The sequence below is a fragment of the Lactuca sativa genome, chromosome 2, assembly GCF_002870075.4.
Source record: "Lactuca sativa cultivar Salinas chromosome 2, Lsat_Salinas_v11, whole genome shotgun sequence".
NCBI lineage: Eukaryota > Viridiplantae > Streptophyta > Magnoliopsida > Asterales > Asteraceae > Lactuca > Lactuca sativa.
Window position 1 is genome coordinate 40,239,406 of NC_056624.2, and position 22,625 is coordinate 40,262,030.

Genomic DNA, 22,625 nt, shown 5'->3' on the forward strand with positions numbered 1-22,625 from the left:
AATTATATAATGACATTAGTTGCAAAATTATATTTAAATTAAATAGATATATCTATTTTGTCCTATTTTTTCCATTTATCGATATTCATTTTATCTTACAAAAACACAAATTTATAAGATAATTTTTTCTTTTACCAATATGTTGGTGACAGTTGAATGCGGTAACTAATATTTTATGGACTGAAATGTCTTTTACTATACTTAGTCAAGTATATATTTATTTTAAAATTGTTTTAATTAATGAATTTTAATATACATTTATTTTTGATATATTACGTAGTAGATAATTTTTTCTTTTACCAATATGTTGGTGACAATTGAATGCGGTAACTAATCTTTTATGGACCGAAATGTCTTTTACTATACTTCGATCCAGTTTAATCTATTAACCAGATAATAAAACCAAACTAATAGTTATTTTATGTTAGTGTCATGTCGTGTTTGTCGTATTGTAATGGGTTTGTTTTTGTGTCAATGAAAAAAACAAGATATCACGTCGTGTCGTGGTAGACACAAACACGACATGTTTCCCCAATTTGACAGCCCTAACTCATAAAAACTATTCGTCTAAAGAAAACAATTTACCTAATAACACAATGTACTTTTAACCCAAATACATACATTTCTAAATAAAAAAACCCCTACTTATATTCAACATCCAATTAAACTAATTGCCTCTAGAAACTATTTTTTGAAAAAAACTACTCGCACCCGTCGCTTAGCGCGGGTAAATGGCTAGTATATATATATATATATTGTTTTTTTTAGTTTGTTTTAATTAAGGTGTTTTAAAATAATAATAATTTTATTTAAATACAAAATTACTCGTTCTTGCGATTATTATTTTTCTATTGTTTTTTTTTGAGAAATTGATCTATTATTATTTATTATGTTCTAACTGAATATATGATTTGATTTTGTGTATTTACCGGTGTTGTTCTTTTATCTTATTAGTATTGTTAGGAATAATCAATAATGGTGGACAATTACTGAATATCATGATTATTGGTGTTGTGCTTTCATATTATATTAGTAATGTTTGATTAATATTCAATAGCCTTTAAATGTTTTTAATAATTATTCTTGGTTCGATTATTTATAACATAAACATTGAATATTAATGATTATTTTTATAATTCAACACAACCTACCAAACATGTTAAAAATTCATATTTTAAAAATTCATAATTTTTTAAAATTTCACTGGCCAAACAGCCTGTAAGACATGATGATTCGTCGCCAAAGAAGCATAAAACCACACCAAGATTGCAGCAATGCGAATATCATGAAGACATCTGAATGCATTAAAAAAAAATTGGCATCACATGTAATATAATCAACCTTCGTTTTCGTGTTACTTCAGTGGTAAAAGGGTCAAAACCATATCAGGAATAACAGTGCCGAAGATGTATTACGATATTATACTATTCAGGGGTATAATGGCCAAAAGAAAGCCATGCGATGATGAATGATGATGTAAGGAATAATAACCAAGAATGTATGATGTCTAGGGGCAAAAATGTCTCTATCGACGACCATATTTTGAGGGATTATTATCATAAACAATAACTTCCATGTTTATGGCATTATCCTAGGAACCGACAAACCTAGACACAAAAATATATTAAATGTAAAATATGGTTTGATTCCATACGCTCGAGGAACCACCATATTCCATAGCTTTTCCAGGAAAAGTCATCACGTTGACCTCAATTCACATCTACAGATTTGCAATTATCCATTGTCTCTGCTCAATCTTTCTTTTGATTTAGTATAGGATTTGTCAAGCATACCTCTAATGGCGTCTTCTTCAACATTGTTCATTCAACATAGCTACAAGTATGATGTGTTCTTGAGCTTTAGTGGTGAAGACACGCGTAAGAGTTTTGTTGATCATCTTTATGTTGCTCTTCAACGTCAAGGAATTCACACTTACAAGGATGATGAAAGTCTGGAGAAAGGAAAAAAGATTAATGTTGAGCTCTTGAAATCCATTCAAGACTCAAAATTCTACATCATTATTTTCTCAAAGAACTACGCATCTTCCTCTTGGTGCTTGGATGAGCTTGTGAAGATAATGGAATGTCAAAAAAATCCCGAGCATATTGCTTACCCTGTGTTCTACGATGTAGAACCCTCTGAAATCCGCAAACAACTTGGGGGTGTTGGAAAAGCTTTTGCCAAACATAAAAAGAAGGGAGAACTCAAGAAGTGGAAAGAGGTTCTGGAAGAAGCATCAAATCTAGCTGGGTGGGATTTGAGGAACACTGATGATGGGTAATTCTTTTATCATGTTTCAACAATATTTTATTCTAGTTTTTGCAGAAACTCTTATGCAAAAGTTTCATTAAAATTTGTATTATAAAACTATGACTGTAATTTGTATGTTATACTGTTACCTAATTATTCATGTGGGATATTCTATAGGCATGAAGCTAAACTCATCAATAAAATTGTTGAAAAGATTTCAGTGGAGTTACGTTTCAGTAATTTGAATGTTGATGAAAAATTAGTAGGCATGGAGAGCCGGATAAATGATATCGTTTCATCTCTGGAAACTGGTGCTGAAGATGTTCGTATCATTGGGATCAAGGGGATTGCAGGTGGTGGAAAGACCACTTTGGCCAGAGCTATTTTTGACAAAATACACTTTCAGTTTGAAGGCAAAAGTTTTGTTGAGAATGTCAGAGAAGTTGCAAAAGCCTCATTATCCGGGTTGCAATCGTTGCAAGAACAAGTACTTTCGAATGTTTTAAATGATAAAAGAATCACTGTAGGGAGTGTTCATGATGCTAAAAGCATGATGAAAAAGATGTTGAGTGGTAAGAAAGTTCTTCTTATTCTAGATGACGTGGATGATCTAGACCAGATGGATGCATTAGCTGGTGGGGTTAACTGGTTGAAATCCGGAAGTAGAATTATCATTACTACAAGAGATGAACAAGTGCTTGTAGCATACAGAGTTATGTGGATTCATGATGTCAGCCTGTTATCACATAAAGAAGCAATTTGCCTCTTCAGTAGGTATGCATTTGGTAGAGATATTCCAATTCAAAGGTACAACGATCTATCTCTCAAAGTTGTACATTATGCTGCTGGTCTTCCCTTAACGATCAGAGTTTTGGGTTCATTTCTTTGTGGTAAAGATGAGCTTGAATGGAAAGATGCACTCAATAGACTAAAAACAATTCCATTGAAGGAAACTCAAGAAAAGTTGGAAATAAGTTATACTGGCCTCGAAGATGATTATAAGGAAATATTCCTGGATGTTGCATGCTTATTGAAAGGTTGGCTGAAAGATGATGCAATTAGAGCACTTGAAAGTTGTGGATTTCATGCTAGGAATGGTTTGAGAGTTCTTGAGCAAAAATCTCTCATGACTATTTCTCCTTATCAACGGTTAGGAATGCATGATCATATAGCAGAAATGGGCCGAAATATTGTTCGTCGTCTGCATCCTGATGAGCCCCTTAGACATAGTAGATTGTGGATTCGAAGGGAGATTGAAGATGTATTGGCCAATGACTTGGTAAGGATGATGTTTACTTACATGTGGAAAAACTTAACAAGCTTTCATTAGTTGGGAAAATGACTTAAAAGCCCAATTCAGGTTTCAAACAGTTCAAAAAACCTCAATAATGTTTTGTCTGTTCAAGAAAATCCAACAAACTTAACATTTGTCTAGAAAAACACAATGAAGTTTACAAACCGTTCAAAATCTCAATCATTTTTTGTCTGTTCAGAATGTTAAATCCATTGAGTTTTTTTTAATAGACAAAACATTATTGAGGTTTTTCGAACGGTTTTAAAACTTCGTTGGTCTTACAAGTCATTTTCCCAATATGGTGATTTCCATAGAATTGAATAAAAATGTAACATAATTGATCTTTTTCAGACAAATGTTAAGTTTGTTGGTTTTTCTAAACAGACAAAACATGATTGAGCTTTTTTGAATGGTTTGGAAACTTCATTAGCCTCGTAGGTCATTTTCCCTTCATTAGTTATGAGTTATGACCAAAGTTTCATGGTTACTAGCTATTCATGGATTACAGGTTATGGAAGCCACAAGAGCTCTAGCAACCAACACATTTCCACAGGGTGGAGAGAAGAATCTTCGTTCCAATAATATTCTTACAATTGGTTTTGAAAACATGAAGAAGCTTAGATTTCTTTACATGGTTTCTGAGACCCATGATTTGTTTACCAAGGTTGAAGTTGGCAGAAACTTCCCAAATGCCTTACGCTTTTTGTGTTGGCAAGGATATCCTCATTTCTGTTTACCAAGAACATTTCAAGCAGATAATCTGGTTTCACTAGAAATGCCTTATAGCAGAATCGAACGACTATGGGAAGAGGGAGATGGAAAGGTAGAATGGTTGATTCTTTCTTTTGTCTAACTCCTTTTACTGATATATATCTTTTGGTTAATTGTAACTGCAATCTTATTGATGTTTTTTTTTTTTTTTTTTAATTTTCTTCCTTTTGATAGGTTCTTAATAACCTCAAATTCCTAGACTTCAGTTACTCAAAATTGACGACCCTTGATTGTGGCTTACTTCCGAATTTGGAGAAGTTAAAACTTGAAAAATGTAAGCATTTGGTTGAACTTCACACCCCAATTGGATCTCTAAGAAGGCTTGTTTACTTAAACTTAAGTCATTGCCATGGACTCGATTATATTTCATTTGTCAAGCAGCTGGAATCACTTCAGGTTATTGATCTTAGTAGTTTATATCTAACCGAGTTAATTGTGCATGATTCATTTTACTGCTATACATCATCCTATTGGTTGCTTATTACTGCAATACTAATCTCTTTTTCTTTCTTGCATATGATAGGTCCTTCAAAACCTCAGATTCCTTGACTTCAGTCATTCATATTTAATGATCCTTGATTGTGGCCTATTTCCCAATCTCGAGAAATTAAATCTTGGAAAATGTTATTATTTAGTACACCCTCACACGCCCGTTGGATGTCTTAGAAGGCTTGTCTACTTAAACATAAATCATTGCAGGGGATTCGAATCTCTTTCATTTATCAAACAGCTGGAATCACTTCAAGTTCTTGATCTAAGTTATTTATATCTATCGAAGCTCCCAGATATACTTCCTGGGCACTACAACTATAGTTTGCTGGAGCTTAACTTTTCAAGGAATGACTTCGAAGAACTACCCTCATCAATTGGAAATCTTCAAAACCTTGTTTGTTTAGACCTCAGTTGGTGCAAAAACCTCAAGAGTCTGCCACAAAGCATATGTAGTTTACAACGTCTAAAAGACTTTAACCTTGAAAGTTCTACAATAAAGGAATTGCCCGAAGATCTTGGCCATATAGAATGTTTAGAATTGCTAAATTTAAGGTCTACACCTGTCAAATATCTCCCTAACAGCATTTGTATGTTGAAACATCTGAAAACTCTGCTCCTTGCATACTGTAAGGTTCTAAAGAAGTTGCCCGAGAATATTGGCCTATTAGAATCATTGGAGGAACTAAGTCTAGCGTTTTGCAAGATAAGAGATGTACCGAGTAGCATCTGTAAATTGACAAGTCTAAGAGAGTTTAACCTTCGCTACTGTGATCAACTAGAGAAACTGCCGGAGAAACTAGGTGACTTAACATGTTTAAAGAAGTTAAATGTACAAGGTACTGGTATAAGTCATCTTCCACATGGTATTTCTTCGCTGAAAAGTCTGAAAATCATTGGATTTGGATCAGAAGATTCATCTATATACAACTATGTCTCGAGAAGAAAAACGAATAACCCAAAACAAGTTCCCACTACCATGCATCACAGACGATTTTGAGAAGAACCATTATAAGCATAAAGTATCTCTGAAGCCACAAAGAACCTTTATACATAGTGATCACCATGATTTTTAACAATTGTGTTACTGTATATTTTAATTATGTTACACCACTTTGATATACACTGTCAAAATTTATCTATCTCACCTTACATGACTTTGGATATACACGCGCGGTCCAAAAGTTATAAGTCCCACATTACATCACTTTGGATATATGTCATCCAAAGTTTATAAATTCTACTTTACACGACTTTGTATATACACCGTCCAAAGTTATATATATATATATATATATATATATATATATATATATATATATATATATATATATATATATATATATATATATATATATATATATATATATATATATATATATATATATATATATATATATATATATATATATATATACTAGGTGTAAGACCCGTGTGTTACACGGGTTTCTTGAAATAAATAATATAAAATTTTGAACATCAACGAATTATTAAAATAATACAACACATATAAGTGAAGAGTTTATTGAATAAGTATGTAACTGAAACCAAAATACAAAAAAAAAAAAAAAAATTCATTAATGAAATATTCTAAATAATTTTTATAAATCATAAATTTCCAAATACTTCTTTGAATACAACATTAGATGTCTTATTGGTAGAGTTTCCTTCGTTGTCTAAAATTAATATTTTCAATCTGTCTTTGCTTCTAACTCTAGACAATGCAACATACAACTGTCCATGAGTAAACACTGGTTGTCTAAAAAACAAACCAACATTTGATAGCGACTGTCATTGACTTTTGTTTATTGTCATCGCAAAGCATACAACAAGTGGGAATTGTCTTCGCTAAAATGTGAAAGGAATCTTTTTATCCGACGGGGTCAGTGACATTCTTGGAATAAACATACGTTTTCCTATATTACTTCCAGAAATTATCTCTGCTTCTATAACACGCTTACCCAATGCTATAACTCGCAACCTTGTTATAATGACCCGTCTCCGGTATGATGATTCCATAGTATTTATTTAGAAGGTTGCAAGAGGGACTCGGCAAGTTCATAGCCTGACTCGCCGAGTAGGGACGGGATTTCGAGCACGTGTTAGTCGGCGACTCGGCGAGTCCATATTCGGGACTCGGCGAGTCTGCCTGCCTGGAAGAAACCCTAAATCCCCGGGTTGCTCACTATTAAACCACCTTATAGCCCCCAATCTCGCCTCCTTCACCCTCAGAGAGCTGTGAGAAAACCCTAATCCATCCTTGGGTGATTTAAGTGTTCTTGTGTGAAATTTTGAAGGCTTGAAGAAGAAGAAGAAGATAGGAGCAAGGAGAAGAGATGTAGAGCAAGGATCCAAGGGCAAATCAGAGTTCTTTGAGGTATCCTTCGGATTTCCTCCCCTTTTATGCTTTAAACCCCCATTAGAACTCTTCTAGATCTAGTTTGATGCTTTTCTCAAGCCTTATGATTGTATGGATGCCCTAATAGGTCGAGATATCCTTAGATCTGTTCATTTAGGAGTTGTAGAGCCCGGATCTATTGCCTTTTTGATGATACTTTGCATGAAAACCCTAGATCTAGCCTTTATTATGCTTTTTGAGCTATTTTATCTTCATGGATTCATATGGGCACGTAAAGATAGAATCTTTACGTGCTAATCGAGTTAAGGGAGTCCAGATCTATAAGTTTTATACACTGGATTCAAGCAGAATCGAGTTTTGAGTTGTTACATGCAAGCGACTCGGCGAGTCGGAAGAACGACTCGGCGAGTCGAGTCGCGAGTCCCCGATTTTTCCCTTTTGAGTGATGTCGAGTGGGACCAGTGAGTGGTAGAGTGGACTCAGCGAGTTTGAGGTCAGACTCAGTAATGGAGGGACTCGGCGAGTTGTTCATACAACTCGGCGAGTCCAAGGCAATCTTCTTAGCCCGAAGAACAACTCGTCGAGTTGTTCATACGACTCGGCGAGTCGGATGCAGATTGCCTGAAGTTTTAGATTCGAAAGGGAACTCGACGAGTTGATGCCATACTCGACGAGTAGCAGCGAGTAGGGTTGAGAAGTGAGAATAGGGACTCGGCGAGTTGGCGGCCCAACTTGGCGAGTCAGGTCAACTGTGGGTTGACTTTGATCAGGAGACTTGACTTTGACCAAGGGTAAAAGAGTCATTTTACCCCAGTGCAGTGATTAGCATTTGATTGAGTGTGTTATGGATTTGTAGCCGGGGAGATACCGGAGCAGCAGCAGTTAGCTTCCAGAGCCATACACAAAGCAGCCAGTTCACGAGGTGAGTTTCCTTCCAGTAGGAACAGGGTCTAAGGCCACAATGCCGGCCCGTTCAGTTAGCAGTAGTTTCAGGACTCCGGTCCAATACAATAGTTAGTATGTTTGACGCCTCCGTGGCTCAGACAGGATGTATGTGTTTATGCTAGTTGACATGTTATGTTATGCTATGTTCAGTCAGTTAGCTTCGGACTCCGGTCCGATGTAGGGGACTAGGTCCCAGTCAGTTAGCTTCGGACCTCGGTCCGATGGAGGGGACAAGGTCCCAGACAGTCAGCTTCGGACTTCGGTCCGATGGAGGGGACAAGGTCCCAGTCAGTCAGCTTCATACTTCGGTCCGATGGAGAGGATGCCTTATGTGCCTGCTTTATGTGTTACAACTTTATGTGTATTGCATGCTAGTAATGAGTAGACAGCAGTAGGATAGCCTGTTTAGGTTATGCCTGATAGTATGAGCTTAGCATTGTATGCTAGTACAGTTTCCTCGTTATGGGGATAGGATTGGTTGAGTAGTTCTTGTGTTCGAATGCTGCTTGCTTTGTGCTTTGTGGGACTCTGAGTGATGGGAGTTAGCCATTAGGTGAACACGTCACACCACATGTGATCAGGGTTGAATAATCTCAGAGTGCTGGAATTGGCCCTATTGCGTAGCTCTTGTCTGAGTCCAACCGTTATAGGGACGAGTCTTTTACTTGAAGGATTATCTGAGCCTCGTCACATGTGATGATGTTCAGGTGGTGGCTAATTAGCATTATAAGGAGGCCTTCAGCAGCTGAGGACTGGTTGAGTGGAGTCAGAGATTTCCCTAGGGCAAGCCTAGGATGGGCTCGTACTACTGAAAGCAGAGGATCCGTACTCGAATCAAGGAAGGCCGAGACAAGACCAGGAAGCTAGTTGTAGTATCAATGATCCCTTGAGATATTTCAGTTTTCTGATGTCGTTGTGATGTGTTTCAGCATGGTGGTTTTGCGTTCGAGACCAACAGCCGGCAGTGGAGGTGCCGGGGAGGGATCAGGTTCAGGCTCGGGGGACGAGCGTATGGATGAGCAGACCCGAGAGTTTCTTTCTTCAGAGATTACTCGTATCATTATAGAGCAGACTCCTGTGATCTTCGGTTCGATCAAGGAGGGTATCCTAGAGCTAATGGATGAGAGATTGGGCACCTTCCATGCTGAGGTGGCGGCCATGATGGGGTCGCGCACCCTTACATTCAGGGAGTTCAGGGCATGTGGAGCTCCGGACTATTATGGGGCACGGGACCCCATAGCGAGTACTAGATGGTTGGCGGATGTGGCCAACGCTTTCCGCACTAACAGGTGTCCCGAGGGGGACAAGGTCAGATTGGCGTCCTGTCTTCTGAAGGACAGGGCACGAGATTGGTGGGAGGAGGTCGGACATACCATTGGAGATGATGCAGCATTGGATGCCATGACCTGGGCTGACTTCTCTACCAGGTTCAGGACGGAGTTTGCACCGGTTATTGAGGTGCAGCAGTTAGCTAGAGAGTTTCAGGACCTCACCCAGACTACAGAGACAGTGGCGGAGGTCACCGCCAAGTTCAGGGAGGGGGCTCTTCTCGTTCCTCAGTATGTAGCCGATGAGGAGATGAAGAAGGCCCGTTATCATGAGATGTTGTGGAGCGATATCCGCCAGTTTGTGAGCCGGTCCAGCTGTAAAACGCTGGATGACATGATTGCTAGGGCTCGGGAGAGGGAGATTGATCTCGAGATGGAGAAGAAGAGGAAACCGGAGGCGGTTTCGGGTACAGGCAGTTCGGGCAAAAAGCCCAAGGTTTCCGATCACCGGTCCAGGAGTCAGCCGAGCCACGGTCGATGTGGTAGGTGTGGGAAGATGCACGATGGGGTGTGGAAGGCAGGGAGTTCCGGCTGCTACAAGTGCGGTCGGATTGGGCATTTGAGCAGGGATTGTACGGCCCCTGCTACTGTCGTTGCAGCATCAGATCTGATTTGCTTTCAGTGCAATCAGAGGGGACATAAAAAGTCCCAGTGCCCGAGCTTAGCTGCAGCAGGGAAGGTGGCTGCACTTGCCCCTGCTACTTTGAGGATTACAGATGGCCGGCAGGGCCGAGCCGAGGCGCCAGTGGCGAAGAGCAGGGCGTTTCAGATGACAGCAGAGGAGGCGCGAGCGACTCCTGATGTGGTGACGGGTATGTCTCTTCCCTTCATCTTTATTTTACTGATTGATTGTTGCTTATAATTATATGTTTTGTATAGGGTCGTTCTCTGTGAACGGCATTTCTGCTATGGTATTATTCGATTCGGGGGCTACCCGATCATTCGTATCACTTGCGCTTAGCAAGAGATTTAGTAGAGCTCCGGGGGAGCTGGATTGTCCATTAGAGGTTGAGATAGCAGATGACAGGACCGTGAGGGTCGACAGAGTATATAGAGAGTGTTCGCTTCAGTTGTTTGATGAGCAGTTTTCAGTGGATCTGGTTCCTATTCCCTTGCGAGGGAATAAGGTTATAGTAGGCATGGATTGGCTGAGCCCCAATGGGGCGGTGATTGATTGTGAGCAGCAGTTAGTGAGGGTTCGCACTCCCAGTGGGGGAGAGTTAGTGTTTCAGGGCGAGAGGCCACAACGTGGACCGACCTTTTGTTCCGCCGCGAGAGCGAGACGTTATTTCCAGCAGGGTTGCGTTGGGTATATAGCTTACGTAGTAGATGCCCGGGAGAAGGGTAAGGTAGCAGTAGATGATGTTCCGGTAGTGCGAGACTACCCGGATGTATTTCCCGAGGATTTATCGGGAATACCTCCTGAGAGGCAGGTTGAGTTTAGGATCGATCTGATCCCTGGTGCGGCTCTGATAGCCAAGGCACCGTATCGCCTGGCTCCCCCTGAGATGCAGGAGTTGTCTACGCAGCTGCAAGAGCTGTTAGACAAAGGTTTCATTCGGCCGAGTAGTTCGCCTTGGGGAGCGCCGATCCTGTTTGTGAGGAAGAAGGATGGATCGCATCGTATGTGTATAGATTACCGGGAGTTGAATAAGGTAACGGTGAAGAACCGTTACCCACTTCCGAGGATAGATGATTTGTTTGATCAGCTTCAGGGAGCGTCTTGGTTCTCCAAGATCGATCTACGCTCCGGTTACCATCAGATGCGGGTTAGAGATGAGGATGTGCAGAAGACTGCTTTCAGGACTAGGTATGGTCATTATGAGTTTGTGGTGATGCCATTTGGGCTCACCAATGCTCCAGCCGCGTTCATGGATCTCATGAATCGCGTGTGCAGGCCGATGCTGGATCGGTCAGTGATAGTATTCATAGATGATATCTTGGTGTATTCCAAGACGCAGGAGCAGCACGAGGAGCACTTGCGGGAGGTGCTGGAGGTTTTGATGAGGGAGAGACTTTTCGCAAAGTTCTCCAAGTGTGAGTTCTGGTTGCGCGAGGTGCAGTTCCTTGGTCACCTCGTCAACCAGAAGGGTATTTTGGTAGATCCGGCCAAGATAGAGGCCGTGATGCAGTGGGAGGTCCCGAAGTCTCCATCTGAGATTCAGAGCTTCCTAGGGTTGGCAGGATATTACCGAAGATTCATTCAGGATTTCTCCAAGATAGTAGTGCCGCTCACCCGACTGACCAAGAAGTCGGTGGTATTTCGTTGGGGGCCTGAGCAGCAGGCAGCATTCGAGACCCTCAGACAGAGATTGTGTGAGGCTCCGATCCTTACCTTGCCAGAGGGAGTAGAGGACTTCGTAGTCTACTGTGATGCCTCGATCACACGTATGGGAGCAGTGTTGATGCAGCGAGGCCATGTGATAGCCTACGCCTCGAGACAGTTGAAGCCTCACGAGGCTAATTATCCTACCCATGATTTAGAGCTGGGGGCGGTTGTGTTTGCCCTCAAGATTTGGAGACATTATCTTTATGGGGTCCGTTGTACTATCTACACGGATCACAAGAGTTTGAGGTACCTTATGGATCAGCTGAGTCTGAACATGAGGCAGAGGAGATGGTTGGATGTGCTGAAGGATTATGACTGTGAGATCCTTTACCATCCAGGGAAGGCCAACGTGGTGGCCGATGCCCTAAGCCGCAAAGTGTCGGCAGCCCCTATCAGAGATCTGTGTTTGAGGATGACAGTGATCACTCCATTGTTGGAGCGGATCAAGGAGGCTCAGGTTGAGGGCCTCAAGGAGGAGAGACAAAAGTGTGAAAGGATAGTGGGCCGAGTAGCTTCGTTCGATTATGACAGTCAGGGGTTGCTGACGCTTCACGGGAGAGTGTGGGTACCGTACTGGGGTGGGGTATAGCAGGTGTTGATGGATGAGGCTCATAAGTCTCGATTTTCTATCCACCCAGGGGCGACGAAGATGTATAGAGATCTTCGACCCGATTATTGGTGGCCCTGCATGAAGCGGGACGTCGCCTGGTATGTTGAGAGATGCCTGACCTGCAGGAAGGTCAAGGCGGAGCACCAGAGGCCTCATGGCAAGATGCAGTCGTTAGACATTCCCGTGTGGAAATGGGAGGACATCACCATGGATTTTGTTACCAAGCTTCCCAGGACCGCACGAGGAGTAGATTCGATATGGGTAGTAGTGGATCGGTTGACGAAGAGTGCTCATTTTATCCCGATCCAGGAGAGTATATCGGCAGAAAAGTTAGCCGATATCTGTGTGCGTGAGATTGTGGCACGTCATGGAGTGCCGGTATCGGTGGTGTCAGATCGAGATGTCCGTTTTACATCCAGATTCTGGAAGCAGTTTCATGAAGAGATGGGTACTCGTCTCCATTTCAGCACCGCTTTCCACCCTCAGACTGACGGGCAGAGCGAGAGGACGATACAGACTCTCGAGGACATGCTCAGGGCATGTGTTCTAGATTTCGGTGGCAGCTGGGATACGTATCTTCCGTTAGCGGAATTTTTGTATAACAACAGTTATTATGCGAGCATTGATCGACCTCCCTTTGAGATGCTTTATGGGAGGAAGTGTAGGACCCCGATTTGTTGGGGCGAGGTCGGTCAGCGAGTCATCGGGAGCATAGAGGTGGTGCTCAAGACGACCGAGTTGATCCAACAGGTCCGTAGTAGACTGCAGACTGCGCAGAGTCGGCAGAAGAGCTACGCCGACAGGAGGCGTTCAGACTTGGAGTTCCGGGTGGGTGATATGGTCCTTCTGAAGGTCTCACCTTGGAAGGGTGTCATCAGGTTCCGGAAGAGGGGCAAGTTGGGTCCCAGGTTTATTGGTCCTTTCAGGGTTTTGGCCCGGGTGGGTCGGGTTGCTTATCGGTTGGATCTTCCTGAGGAGCTTAGTCAGATCCACAACACTTTCCATGTGTCTCAGTTGAGGAAGTGTTTGGTGGATGAGTCAACAGTCGTTCCCCTAGAGGATATTCAGGTTGATAGCAGCCTGAATTATATTGAGAGGCCGGTCGCGATTCTAGACTGGAAGACAAAGACCTTGAGGAACAAGGAAATTCAGTTAGTAAAGGTGCAGTGGCAGCACCGGAAGGGGTCTGAGTGGACGTGGGAGGCTGAGCAGGAGATGAGAGAGCACTACCCAGAGATATTTGTAGATTCAGCCGTAGCAGACTTCGAGGACGAAGTCTGAGATAAGTGGGGGAGAATTGTAACGACCCGTCTCTGGTATGATGATTCCATAGTATTTATTTAGAAGGTTGCAAGAGGGACTCGGCGAGTTCATAGCACGACTCGCCGAGTAGGGACGGGATTTCGAGCACGTGTTAGTCGGCGACTCGGCGAGTCCATATTCGGGACTTGGCGAGTCTGCCTGCCTGGAAGAAACCCTAAATCCCCGGGTTGCTCATTAAACCACCTTATAGCCCCCAATCTCGCCTCCTTCACCCTCAGAGAGCTGTGAGAAAACCCTAATCCATCCTTGAGTGATCTAAGTGTTCTTGTGTGAAATTTTGAAGGCTTGAAGAAGAAGAAGAAGATAGGAGCAAGGAGAAGAGGTGTAGAGCAAGGATCCAAGGGCAAATCAGAGTTCTTTGAGGTATCCTTCGGATTTCCTCCCCTTTTATGCTTTAAACCCCCATTAGAACTCTTCTAGATCTAGTTTGATGCTTTTCTCAAGCCTTATGATTGTATGGATGCCCTAATAGGTCGAGATATCCTTAGATCTATTCATTTAGGAGTTGTAGAGCCCGGATCTATTGCCTTTTTGATGATACTTTGCATGAAAACCCTAGATCTAGCCTTTATTATGCTTTTTGAGCTATTTTATCTCCATGGATGCATATGGGCACGTAAAGATAGAATCTTTACGTGCTAATCGAGTTAAGGGAGTCCAGATCTATAAGTTTTATACACTGGATTCAAGCGGAATCGAGTTTTGAGTTGTTGCATGCAAGCGACTTGGCGATTCGGAAGAATGACTCGGCGAGTCGAGTCGCGAGTCCCCGATTTTTCCCTTTTGAGTGATGCCGAGTGGGACCAGTGAGTGGTAGAGTGGACTCAGCGAGTTTGAGGTCAGACTCAGTAATGGAGGGACTCGGCGAGTTGTTCATACAGCTCGTCGAGTCCAAGGCAATCTTCTTAGCCCGAAGAACAACTCGTCGAGTTGTTCATACGACTCGGCGAGTCGGATGCAGATTGCCTGAAGTTTTAGATTCGAAAGGGAACTCGTCGAGTTGATGCCATACTCGACGAGTAGCAGCGAGTAGAGTTGAGAAGTGAGAATAGGGACTCGGCGAGTTGGTGGCCCAACTTGGCGAGTCAGGTCAACTGTGGGTTGACTTTGATCAGGAGAGTTGACTTTGACCAAGGGTAAAAGAGTCATTTTACCCCAGTACAGTGATTAGCAATTGATTGAGTGTGTTATGGATTTGTAGCTGGGGAGATACCGGAGCAGCAGCAGTTAGCTTCCAGAGCCATACACATAGCAGCCAGTTCACGAGGTGAGTTTCCTTCCAGTAGGAACAGGGTCTAAGGCCACAATGTCGGCCCGTTCAGTTAGCAGTAGTTTCAGGACTCCGGTCCAATACACTAGTTAGTATGTTTGATGCCTCCGTGGCTCAGACAGGATGTATGTGTTTATGCTAGTTGACATGTTATGCTATGCTATGTTCAGTCAGTTAGCTTCGGACTCTGGTCCGAAGTAGGGGACAAGGTCCCAGTCAGTTAGCTTCGGACTTCGGTCCGATGGAGGGGACAAGGTCCCAGACAGTCAGCTTCGGACTTCGGTCCGATGGAGGGGACAAGGTCCCAGTCAGTCAGCTTCGGACTTTGGTCCGAAGTAGGGGACAAGGTCCCAGTCAGTTAGCTTCGGACTTTGGTCCGATGGAGGGGACAAGGTCCCAGTCAGTCAGCTTCGGACTTCGGTCCGATGGAGGGGACAAGGTCCCAGTCAGTTAGCTTCGGACTTTGGTCCGATGGAGGGGACAAGGTCCCAGTCAGTCAGCTTCGGACTTCGGTCCGATGGAGGGGGCAAGGCCCCAGTATGTGCTTTATATGTTATTGCATGGTATGTGGTAGTTTGGGGGAGCTCACTAAGCTTCGTGCTTACAGTTTCAGTTTTGGTTTCAGGTACTTCCGCAAGCAAAGGGAAGAGCTCGGGATGATGGCATCGCACACACCACAGCTTCAGTTTTTATCCTGGGAGTTGATTCAGTTTCTTGATTATGATATGTTTCAGTTATGATACAGTTTTCCTCACAGTATTTTATTATGGTTGAGAAACATAGTGTGTGGTTTTATGATATGATACTCAGATTTATGGTTTTTGGTTATATTGAAAAATGAAATTTTTGGGTCGTATTTTTGGGTCGTTTCACTTGTTCCATTACACAAACCATATTTATGGTCAATATTCCTCAATAACATAACTGGAACACCGACTTTTAATACCAATTTATGAATTGGCATACCTGAAGGTCTAAGGCCATTTAGAACATTAGGAGAGTATAAAGATTCATCAAAATCATCGTGTACAAACTCCGATTGACAAAGACTGTCTGAACTTAAGTATACTTTTTCATCTCTGGGATATAATTTTAACAAACAATTGTTTATTTCTTGAACAACTTCATTTTTCGGTGCAAGGATTGTTCTTTCTCGAAAAAAAAAACATTGGATTATTGGCATTTTCAACAATAGAAGGATAGACAAATGTAATTAATGAACCAATAGGATCCGATGAATCTGTAATGAGAATATCATCTGGTATATCAACAATTGATTCGCCGACGTTTAAGCCACCAACCTTTCCTTCACCTATATTCAAAATTCAGTTTGCAAATGTGGCTCTTTCTACAATATTAGATGTTTGAAGACTTAACCTCATGTTTTTTGTTAATCTTAAGACCTTGCAATTTGACCAAATATAGGAGAAACTTATTGAAGCATTGACGATGTCTTATCTACTTCCATTAGGAACAACAAGTAGAATTTCTCTGAAATCACCTCCAAAAACAATTGCATTTCCTCCAAATGGCAATTTTGAGTTGCTACGAAGATGACAACCCAATATATCCTTCAAAGATCTATCCAAAGCTTCAAAGGCATGCTTATGAATCATGGGTGCCTCGTCCCATATAATCAATGATGTTTTTTTAACAATTCAGCAACATCACTTTCCGGCGTTATAGAACAAAACGAATCCTCGGTAAGATTTAAAGGGATTATAAATTGAGAGTGCGTTGCCCTACCTCATGTCAATAATAAGGAAGCAATACCACTTAAAGCAACATTTAACATGATTTCACCCTCCGATCTTAAAGCAGCGGATAATGTTTTCCAGAGAAATATTTTCCCTGTACCTCCGTAACCGTAAAATAAAAAGACACCTCCTTTTTTTTTAACATTTGTGATAATATCATCGAAAACACCTCTTTGTTCTTCTGTTAATGAACCAAGTAGCTGATAAAACTCTTGCAATAGAGTCGTCCTGTCAAAATCTAGCTCCTTAGTAATCAATCGATTATTTGAAGAAGATGTAAACTCATGATCAGGGTAGGGCATTCCATCAAAATCTTTGAGGGTTGAATTGTTCTGGAGTAAAAAATTTTCAATCTCATAAAGTGTCAAGTTCTTAAATTGATCCTCATCAAGCGATAAACCTGTAGAAATTTGCAAGTTAATTTTTATAGATATATAACTATATAAAAATTAAAACTTAATGATAAAAATAAGGTTAATAAGTTTTAGTTAAATATATAAAAATATATAATAAATTTTATTCAATAAATATAATATATTATGTAAGAATTATTAAGTAAAATATTAATTTAAATAATGAAAAATAACATATTACTTGGTGCCTTTAATCTTAGTTGTTGATTGTAGAGAATTTCATCTGATAAGTATTGTCAAGTTTTTTCCCAGACAAAGTACGGTCTCGACAAACTATTAGACTTCAGCATAGTTGCAAATAAATAACGCAAATAATATCTAGAACCTGAATGACTTGCTTCCTCAATTGCATCAATATATTCCCTATCATCTTCCAAAAGTCCAAGAGCATAACACGCCTCTCTAAAAGTAGCACACACATGTCCATTAACCGTACGAATGTCTACAAAACATTTCGGACCTTTGACTTTATTTAAAAGGATTCTCAAAAAATATGCTTCGCCAACATTAGGAGAGACAATGTGAATTCGACCGATAGAAAATCCTTTTTCTCTTGGCTTCCAACAACGTTCCTTCAATTTCCAAATAAACTTGGTAGGAAATTCAACATAAGAAAGCTTGCGTGCTTCCTTATTATGTTTATTACACTCCATCCAAGCTAAGAACATCGAAGAAGAAACACATTGTTTATTGAGGACATCTTCAATATCATCGTCAGCACCGTATACAACATTTTGTTGTCCAGGAAGATGAAAAGGAAGCCTCAGAACATAAGGAGTCCTGAAATGAACATCAAATTTGAATATACACCACGAAGCTTCACATGCAGACAAATATCTACAATCGTAGTAGTTTTTTATTTCGTCAACTACATCATCTTTATCATCTGCGTTGTTGTTTGGTACAACCGCAACAGTAGCCCTATCAGGGCCCTTGTTAATATATTTGAACAAATATTTGATGGAACCACCCTGATTGCACCAATCAACATTAATGTGAGCTTGGTATCTTTTCAAAAGCAGTTTGTGATATGGAACCACACTTCTATTGTCTAACTTAACACCAGACTTTTCAACAAAAGATCCATCATTACGTCTCCTATATATTGGATAACCATTTTCATCAACCGAAGTATGCTCTGTGAATGTCTTTGGGGAGTTTTTTGAACACTTGTTATCAATCATGCATGGGAATTTAGGATTATCACTACCACAAGGACCATGCATTATGAACTCGCTGACAAGTGCATACAATTCTGGATCGTCGTCTTTGTTTGGAATTTCAGCAGAAATAACGCGATCGATATGTTCAATGGTTGGGAGCTTGTAATCAGAGTGCATAAATAGACATATATATGAGCATGAGGTAGGCCGCGCTTTTGAAACTCCACCGTATAAACAACTGAAAATTTATTTACATAGAGACGTATTATAAGATTTTGAAAAATAAAAAAACATATTAACAAAATATATATAAAAACACTTTAACAATGCATTATTAATATAAATTACCTGTGTAACACCCATAAAATTGAAGCCAATTTAAAACTTTTTAATACATTTAAGAACCGTTAAGTTATTATAGTTTGGTTTCAAAATAGTTTAAACATCAGAGTATCCCCAAAATCAAAATCCATGAAAATGAGGATATGTACGATCACGCCTTTGCCTTCCTGCGGTCATCTACTGCACCTGAAACAATAATCAATAAATGTAAGCTCGAAGGCTTAGTGAGTTACCCCCAAAATACTGATACACATACAGTCCAATAATACATGAACAAATAACATATCATAACAACTGAACAACATGCAATGAGTCCACAACTTTATAAGCTGGATTACCCCCTGGGCCCTCAGTACGAGTCTGGAATGCCTATCGGGCCCTCAGCTCGTATCTGGAATGCCATCGAGCCCTCAGTACGAGTTTGGAATGCCTACCGGGCCCTCAACTCGTATCTGGAATGCTCCCGAGTCCTCGGTATGAGTCTGGAATGCCTACCGGGCCCTCAGCTCATATCTGGAATACTCTAGGGTTTGTTGGCTACCGCACGGAGCAGTACAACCTCAACCCATCCCACATAACATGTCGACATGTAATAGATAAATACACATACAGGAAATCAGACAATATCACAGGTAGTCCTACAGACCTACCAAACTAGCATATCAACTGGCATACATCACTAGCATGCAATACTAACTCATGATCAACATCTAACACTGCTAGGATAATACATCCAATTAATAATTGGGTTACAAGCCCAAGGTTCAACTCACACTATAAAAGCCCAAAGGTCAAATCGTGGGCCAAAGCCCAACATATGGCCTAATTTTCCAAATTGGGCCCAGACCACTACACGGTCTTTCCTTAAGGCCCATCCAATTATTCCAATCCAATTCCCATGGCCCATTATAACATAATCATAAAGGTCCAGTTCTGGCTCATTTATGGCCCAATTTTCCAAATTGGGCCTAAGTCCTCACATGGGCCTTATCCTAAAGCCCATCTAATTACTTTGGTCCATTAACTTGTTCTTGGATGGCCCACTAATAGTCGAATCGCAAAAGCCCGATAGGAAGTCCCAATTCAAGGCCCAAGTGAGATTAGGGCTTTCACATGAAATGATGACTAGGGTTAAGTGTTTCTTACTTAAACCATTAAGGACTTAATCCATTAAGTTCATTATTGCCTTAAGCTAGTTGCAAATGATTATTAATGATTATTTTAGTTTATTAAATAATTCCCGCGTGAGTGTTCCAATGATTCTCAAAATTAGGATTTTATTGGCATTAGGGTTTTCCAAACCCTACTTAGGGTTTCCATCCCAAATACTAGCCCATTAATTAATTTGTTGGACTTTTAGGTTATTTAGGGCTTTATTGGGCCTATTAAGCCCATTAGAATGTCATTAAGCCTATTAGAGTTTTATTGGGTCAATTAGAGTCCATTAGACTCATTAGGGTTTTCACTAAGCCCATTTGGTTTCATTGGGCCCATTAGGGTTTCAAGCATCCCCAATCGAGTCAACTCACAAGGCAAGCACACCGCCACTCGACACGGCGGCCGGTGGCGGCAGCCACCACCTTAAGGTGGTGGAATTTCCTTTCATTATTCCATTTTACAATTCACAAAGAAGATACTAACAATAAAGTGTACACACACTACACTAAGCAAAGTAAACACACACACAGCCACCTAATGGTGGCCGGCGGTGGTGCATGGCGGCTTTTACGATTTTTGGCCAATCACTAAGCATCCAGCTTCAAAACGCACTGATCCAGGGATTTACTCACATAGCCACCACCTCACGGTGGCCTATGGTGACGGAAAACGGTTTCAAGGTAGCAACCACCATGGTCGGCGGCCATGGTGGGTTTTCTTCTTGATCTCCAGGTAGCCTATCACGCCCACCTAACAACATCATCATCAACAGCTTCGCACTCTAGATTGAACAACCCCCACTTGGTGGCGTGCAGCGGAAGGGAACAGCTGCTGGGGCCATGGTGGCGCGAGATAGCGGGAAACAACGGCTTTCCACGATGGTAGCGACTCCACAACGACTTCCACTGGCAGAAGGTAGCGATGGTGGTTGTAGTAGCACCGACAACGAACGTCGCACGCCAGGAGATGATGATGACGAAGTATGAGGAAGATGAAAGGGCGGCGGCGATGTAACTGCTCAGGGAACGATGTCGGCAATCCACAAAGTCATCCTTCGACGGCCTAGCTTTCTTTCCGGTGTAGACGTGTTGGCACCGACGTCATGAGTGGTGGTGGCGGGGTCCGAGAGCAACGAAGGGGGCTGACGACTGGAGAAGTCTCCTCCCGTTTTGGGTTAGGGTTAGGCAATGGTGCCTTATATACTCCCGTCCATTTCCAAATTGTTTGCCATAATGGCATTTCCAGCCCCTCCGTCTCCTTCTTTCTTCAAACTAAGTACATAAGTTACCCTTTCAACCCCATCCATGGAATTCCTTTACAAAAGAAGTCCCTTATTTTACTAAGTAACCCCTGCCTTCATTAATACTTACTAATTAATTTCGGATTTTACACTTTTAACCCCCAATCTCTTAAAATGTGACAACTAGCTCTACAAGACCATCATTTGATAAATAATTATTTATTTTAGGGCTTCCATTCGTTCATTAATTTATTTATTTATCTAATAAATAAACAGGGTGTTACAACTTGCTTCGACCGAACCCAATAATGAATTTTTCTTTAAGTCTTTAATCAATGAATCTAGCTTCATTTTGAACAACCTAGATAGGATATCCAGTCTATCTTCGGGTTTGAGGTTTGTGTCAGCAATAAACCTTTGAATCTCTGGCCACTTTGGATTGCATGTTACAGTTATGAAATAATTTGGGTAGCCAAACCACTTACAAAGTGACTTGGCATCTAAATAGTTTTGCATAATGTAGCATGCACTGCCAGTATTAGAAGAAGACAATATCACACGCTGTCCAATATTCGAAATATCTGTATTTCCATTGTTTTTCACGCTGCATAAAGTTTCATAGGACTCACATCGAAGAACTTTTTGTTGGTTTCGTATGTAATACAGCCTCCCACTTTCAATCATTGTATAAGCATCAACCAGAAATTGTTGAAAAAACCTTCTTGAATTCAGAATTAATGAGAAAATATTAACTCTGTCTTGAATCCTATAAGAAAATAATTCTCTCATTGTACAGTTACATCGTTTGTTATTCGTTGAACACGTAACACCTCTATGAGGGATGTCAACTCGATATCCATCATCCCCATAAGGAAAGAGCAGTGGGTATTGAAGAGCAAGGTAAGTAGGATGCAATTCATTTATATGTTGTACATTGCCTGATTTAGTTTTTATGATGATATCTCTATTATCAATTGAATTACCAATGTCACCAACAATTAAAGCAACAACCTCAGAAGTGGTAGGTAGGTTATATGTCCTTCCATCTTGTTGTCTTCTTCCTATAAGACGTAACTTTAGATCTATATTAGGACTTGCATTAAAACAATCTCTTGCCATTCTATAACACTTAACCAACTCATTTGTTGAATCCAACATAACCTTCAAAAATCTTATGATTTCGATATCAAGTTGCTGAGAAGTTGAATTGCATCCATCTTTTTGTGTACTGTTAATAACAAGGTTCTAAATAGCGTGAGGCGTGGCGTGGCGGCAAGGTCAAGCCTCAAGCTTAACGAGCCATGGCGAGTCATGGCGTTTTTCAAGGCGTGATGTAAGGCGGCGATTTTGTATTAATTTAAAATTATATTACCACATAAATATAAATTTATATTAAATATAACTACTTTTTAAAAGTGTTAGATCAGTAACTAGTAACAAAATTTTAACAAAATCCACAATACTTGTATCTCCGATTAGAAAAGACATAACAAAGAGCAAAAAACTGTGTCTCAAATGAAAAAACACGCGCCATAACACGTCATAACGCGTCATGGCGCGCCATATCACGCCTTGCCACACGCC

At 41.0% G+C, this 22,625-nt stretch overlaps 2 protein-coding genes across 2 annotated transcripts; one reads left to right on the forward strand and one right to left on the reverse strand.

Annotated features, from left to right (window-relative positions):
* The first annotated feature begins 1,638 nt into the window (after window positions 1-1,638).
* On the forward strand, window positions 1,639-5,983 carry LOC111886617 (disease resistance protein RPV1). Its single transcript, XM_023882882.3, has 5 exons — window positions 1,639-2,277; window positions 2,428-3,529; window positions 4,053-4,367; window positions 4,490-4,711; window positions 4,839-5,983. Exons 1-5 carry the CDS (start codon window positions 1,799-1,801, stop codon window positions 5,802-5,804), a joined length of 3,084 nt encoding a protein of 1,027 aa, XP_023738650.1. The 5' UTR covers window positions 1,639-1,798; the 3' UTR covers window positions 5,805-5,983.
* Window positions 5,984-16,715: 10,732 nt separating this feature from the next.
* Window positions 16,716-22,160, reverse strand: LOC111886433 (uncharacterized). Its single transcript, XM_023882683.1, has 5 exons — window positions 21,527-22,160; window positions 20,597-20,815; window positions 20,434-20,551; window positions 17,464-18,539; window positions 16,716-17,125 (listed from the first exon to the last, which is right to left on the reverse strand). The coding sequence occupies exons 1-5, from the start codon at window positions 22,158-22,160 to the stop codon at window positions 16,716-16,718; spliced, it is 2,457 nt and encodes an 818-aa protein (XP_023738451.1).
* Between the last annotated feature and the right edge of the window lie 465 nt (window positions 22,161-22,625).

Coding starts and splice junctions, on each gene's coding strand:
- LOC111886617 (XM_023882882.3), top strand. CDS start 1,799: ATGGCGTCTTCTTCAACATTGTTCATTCAACATAGCTACAAGTATGAT. Junction 3,530..4,052: donor ATGTATTGGCCAATGACTTG/GTAAGGATGATG, acceptor CATGGATTACAG/GTTATGGAAGCCACAAGAGC. Junction 4,712..4,838: donor AGCAGCTGGAATCACTTCAG/GTTATTGATCTT, acceptor TGCATATGATAG/GTCCTTCAAAACCTCAGATT.
- LOC111886433 (XM_023882683.1), bottom strand. CDS start 22,160: ATGGCAAGAGATTGTTTTAATGCAAGTCCTAATATAGATCTAAAGTTA. Junction 20,816..21,526: donor TTTAGATGCCAAGTCACTTT/GTAAGTGGTTTG, acceptor TTCCCTGAGCAG/TTACATCGCCGCCGCCCTTT. Junction 20,552..20,596: donor CTGCACGCCACCAAGTGGGG/GTTGTTCAATCT, acceptor TGATGTTGTTAG/GTGGGCGTGATAGGCTACCT.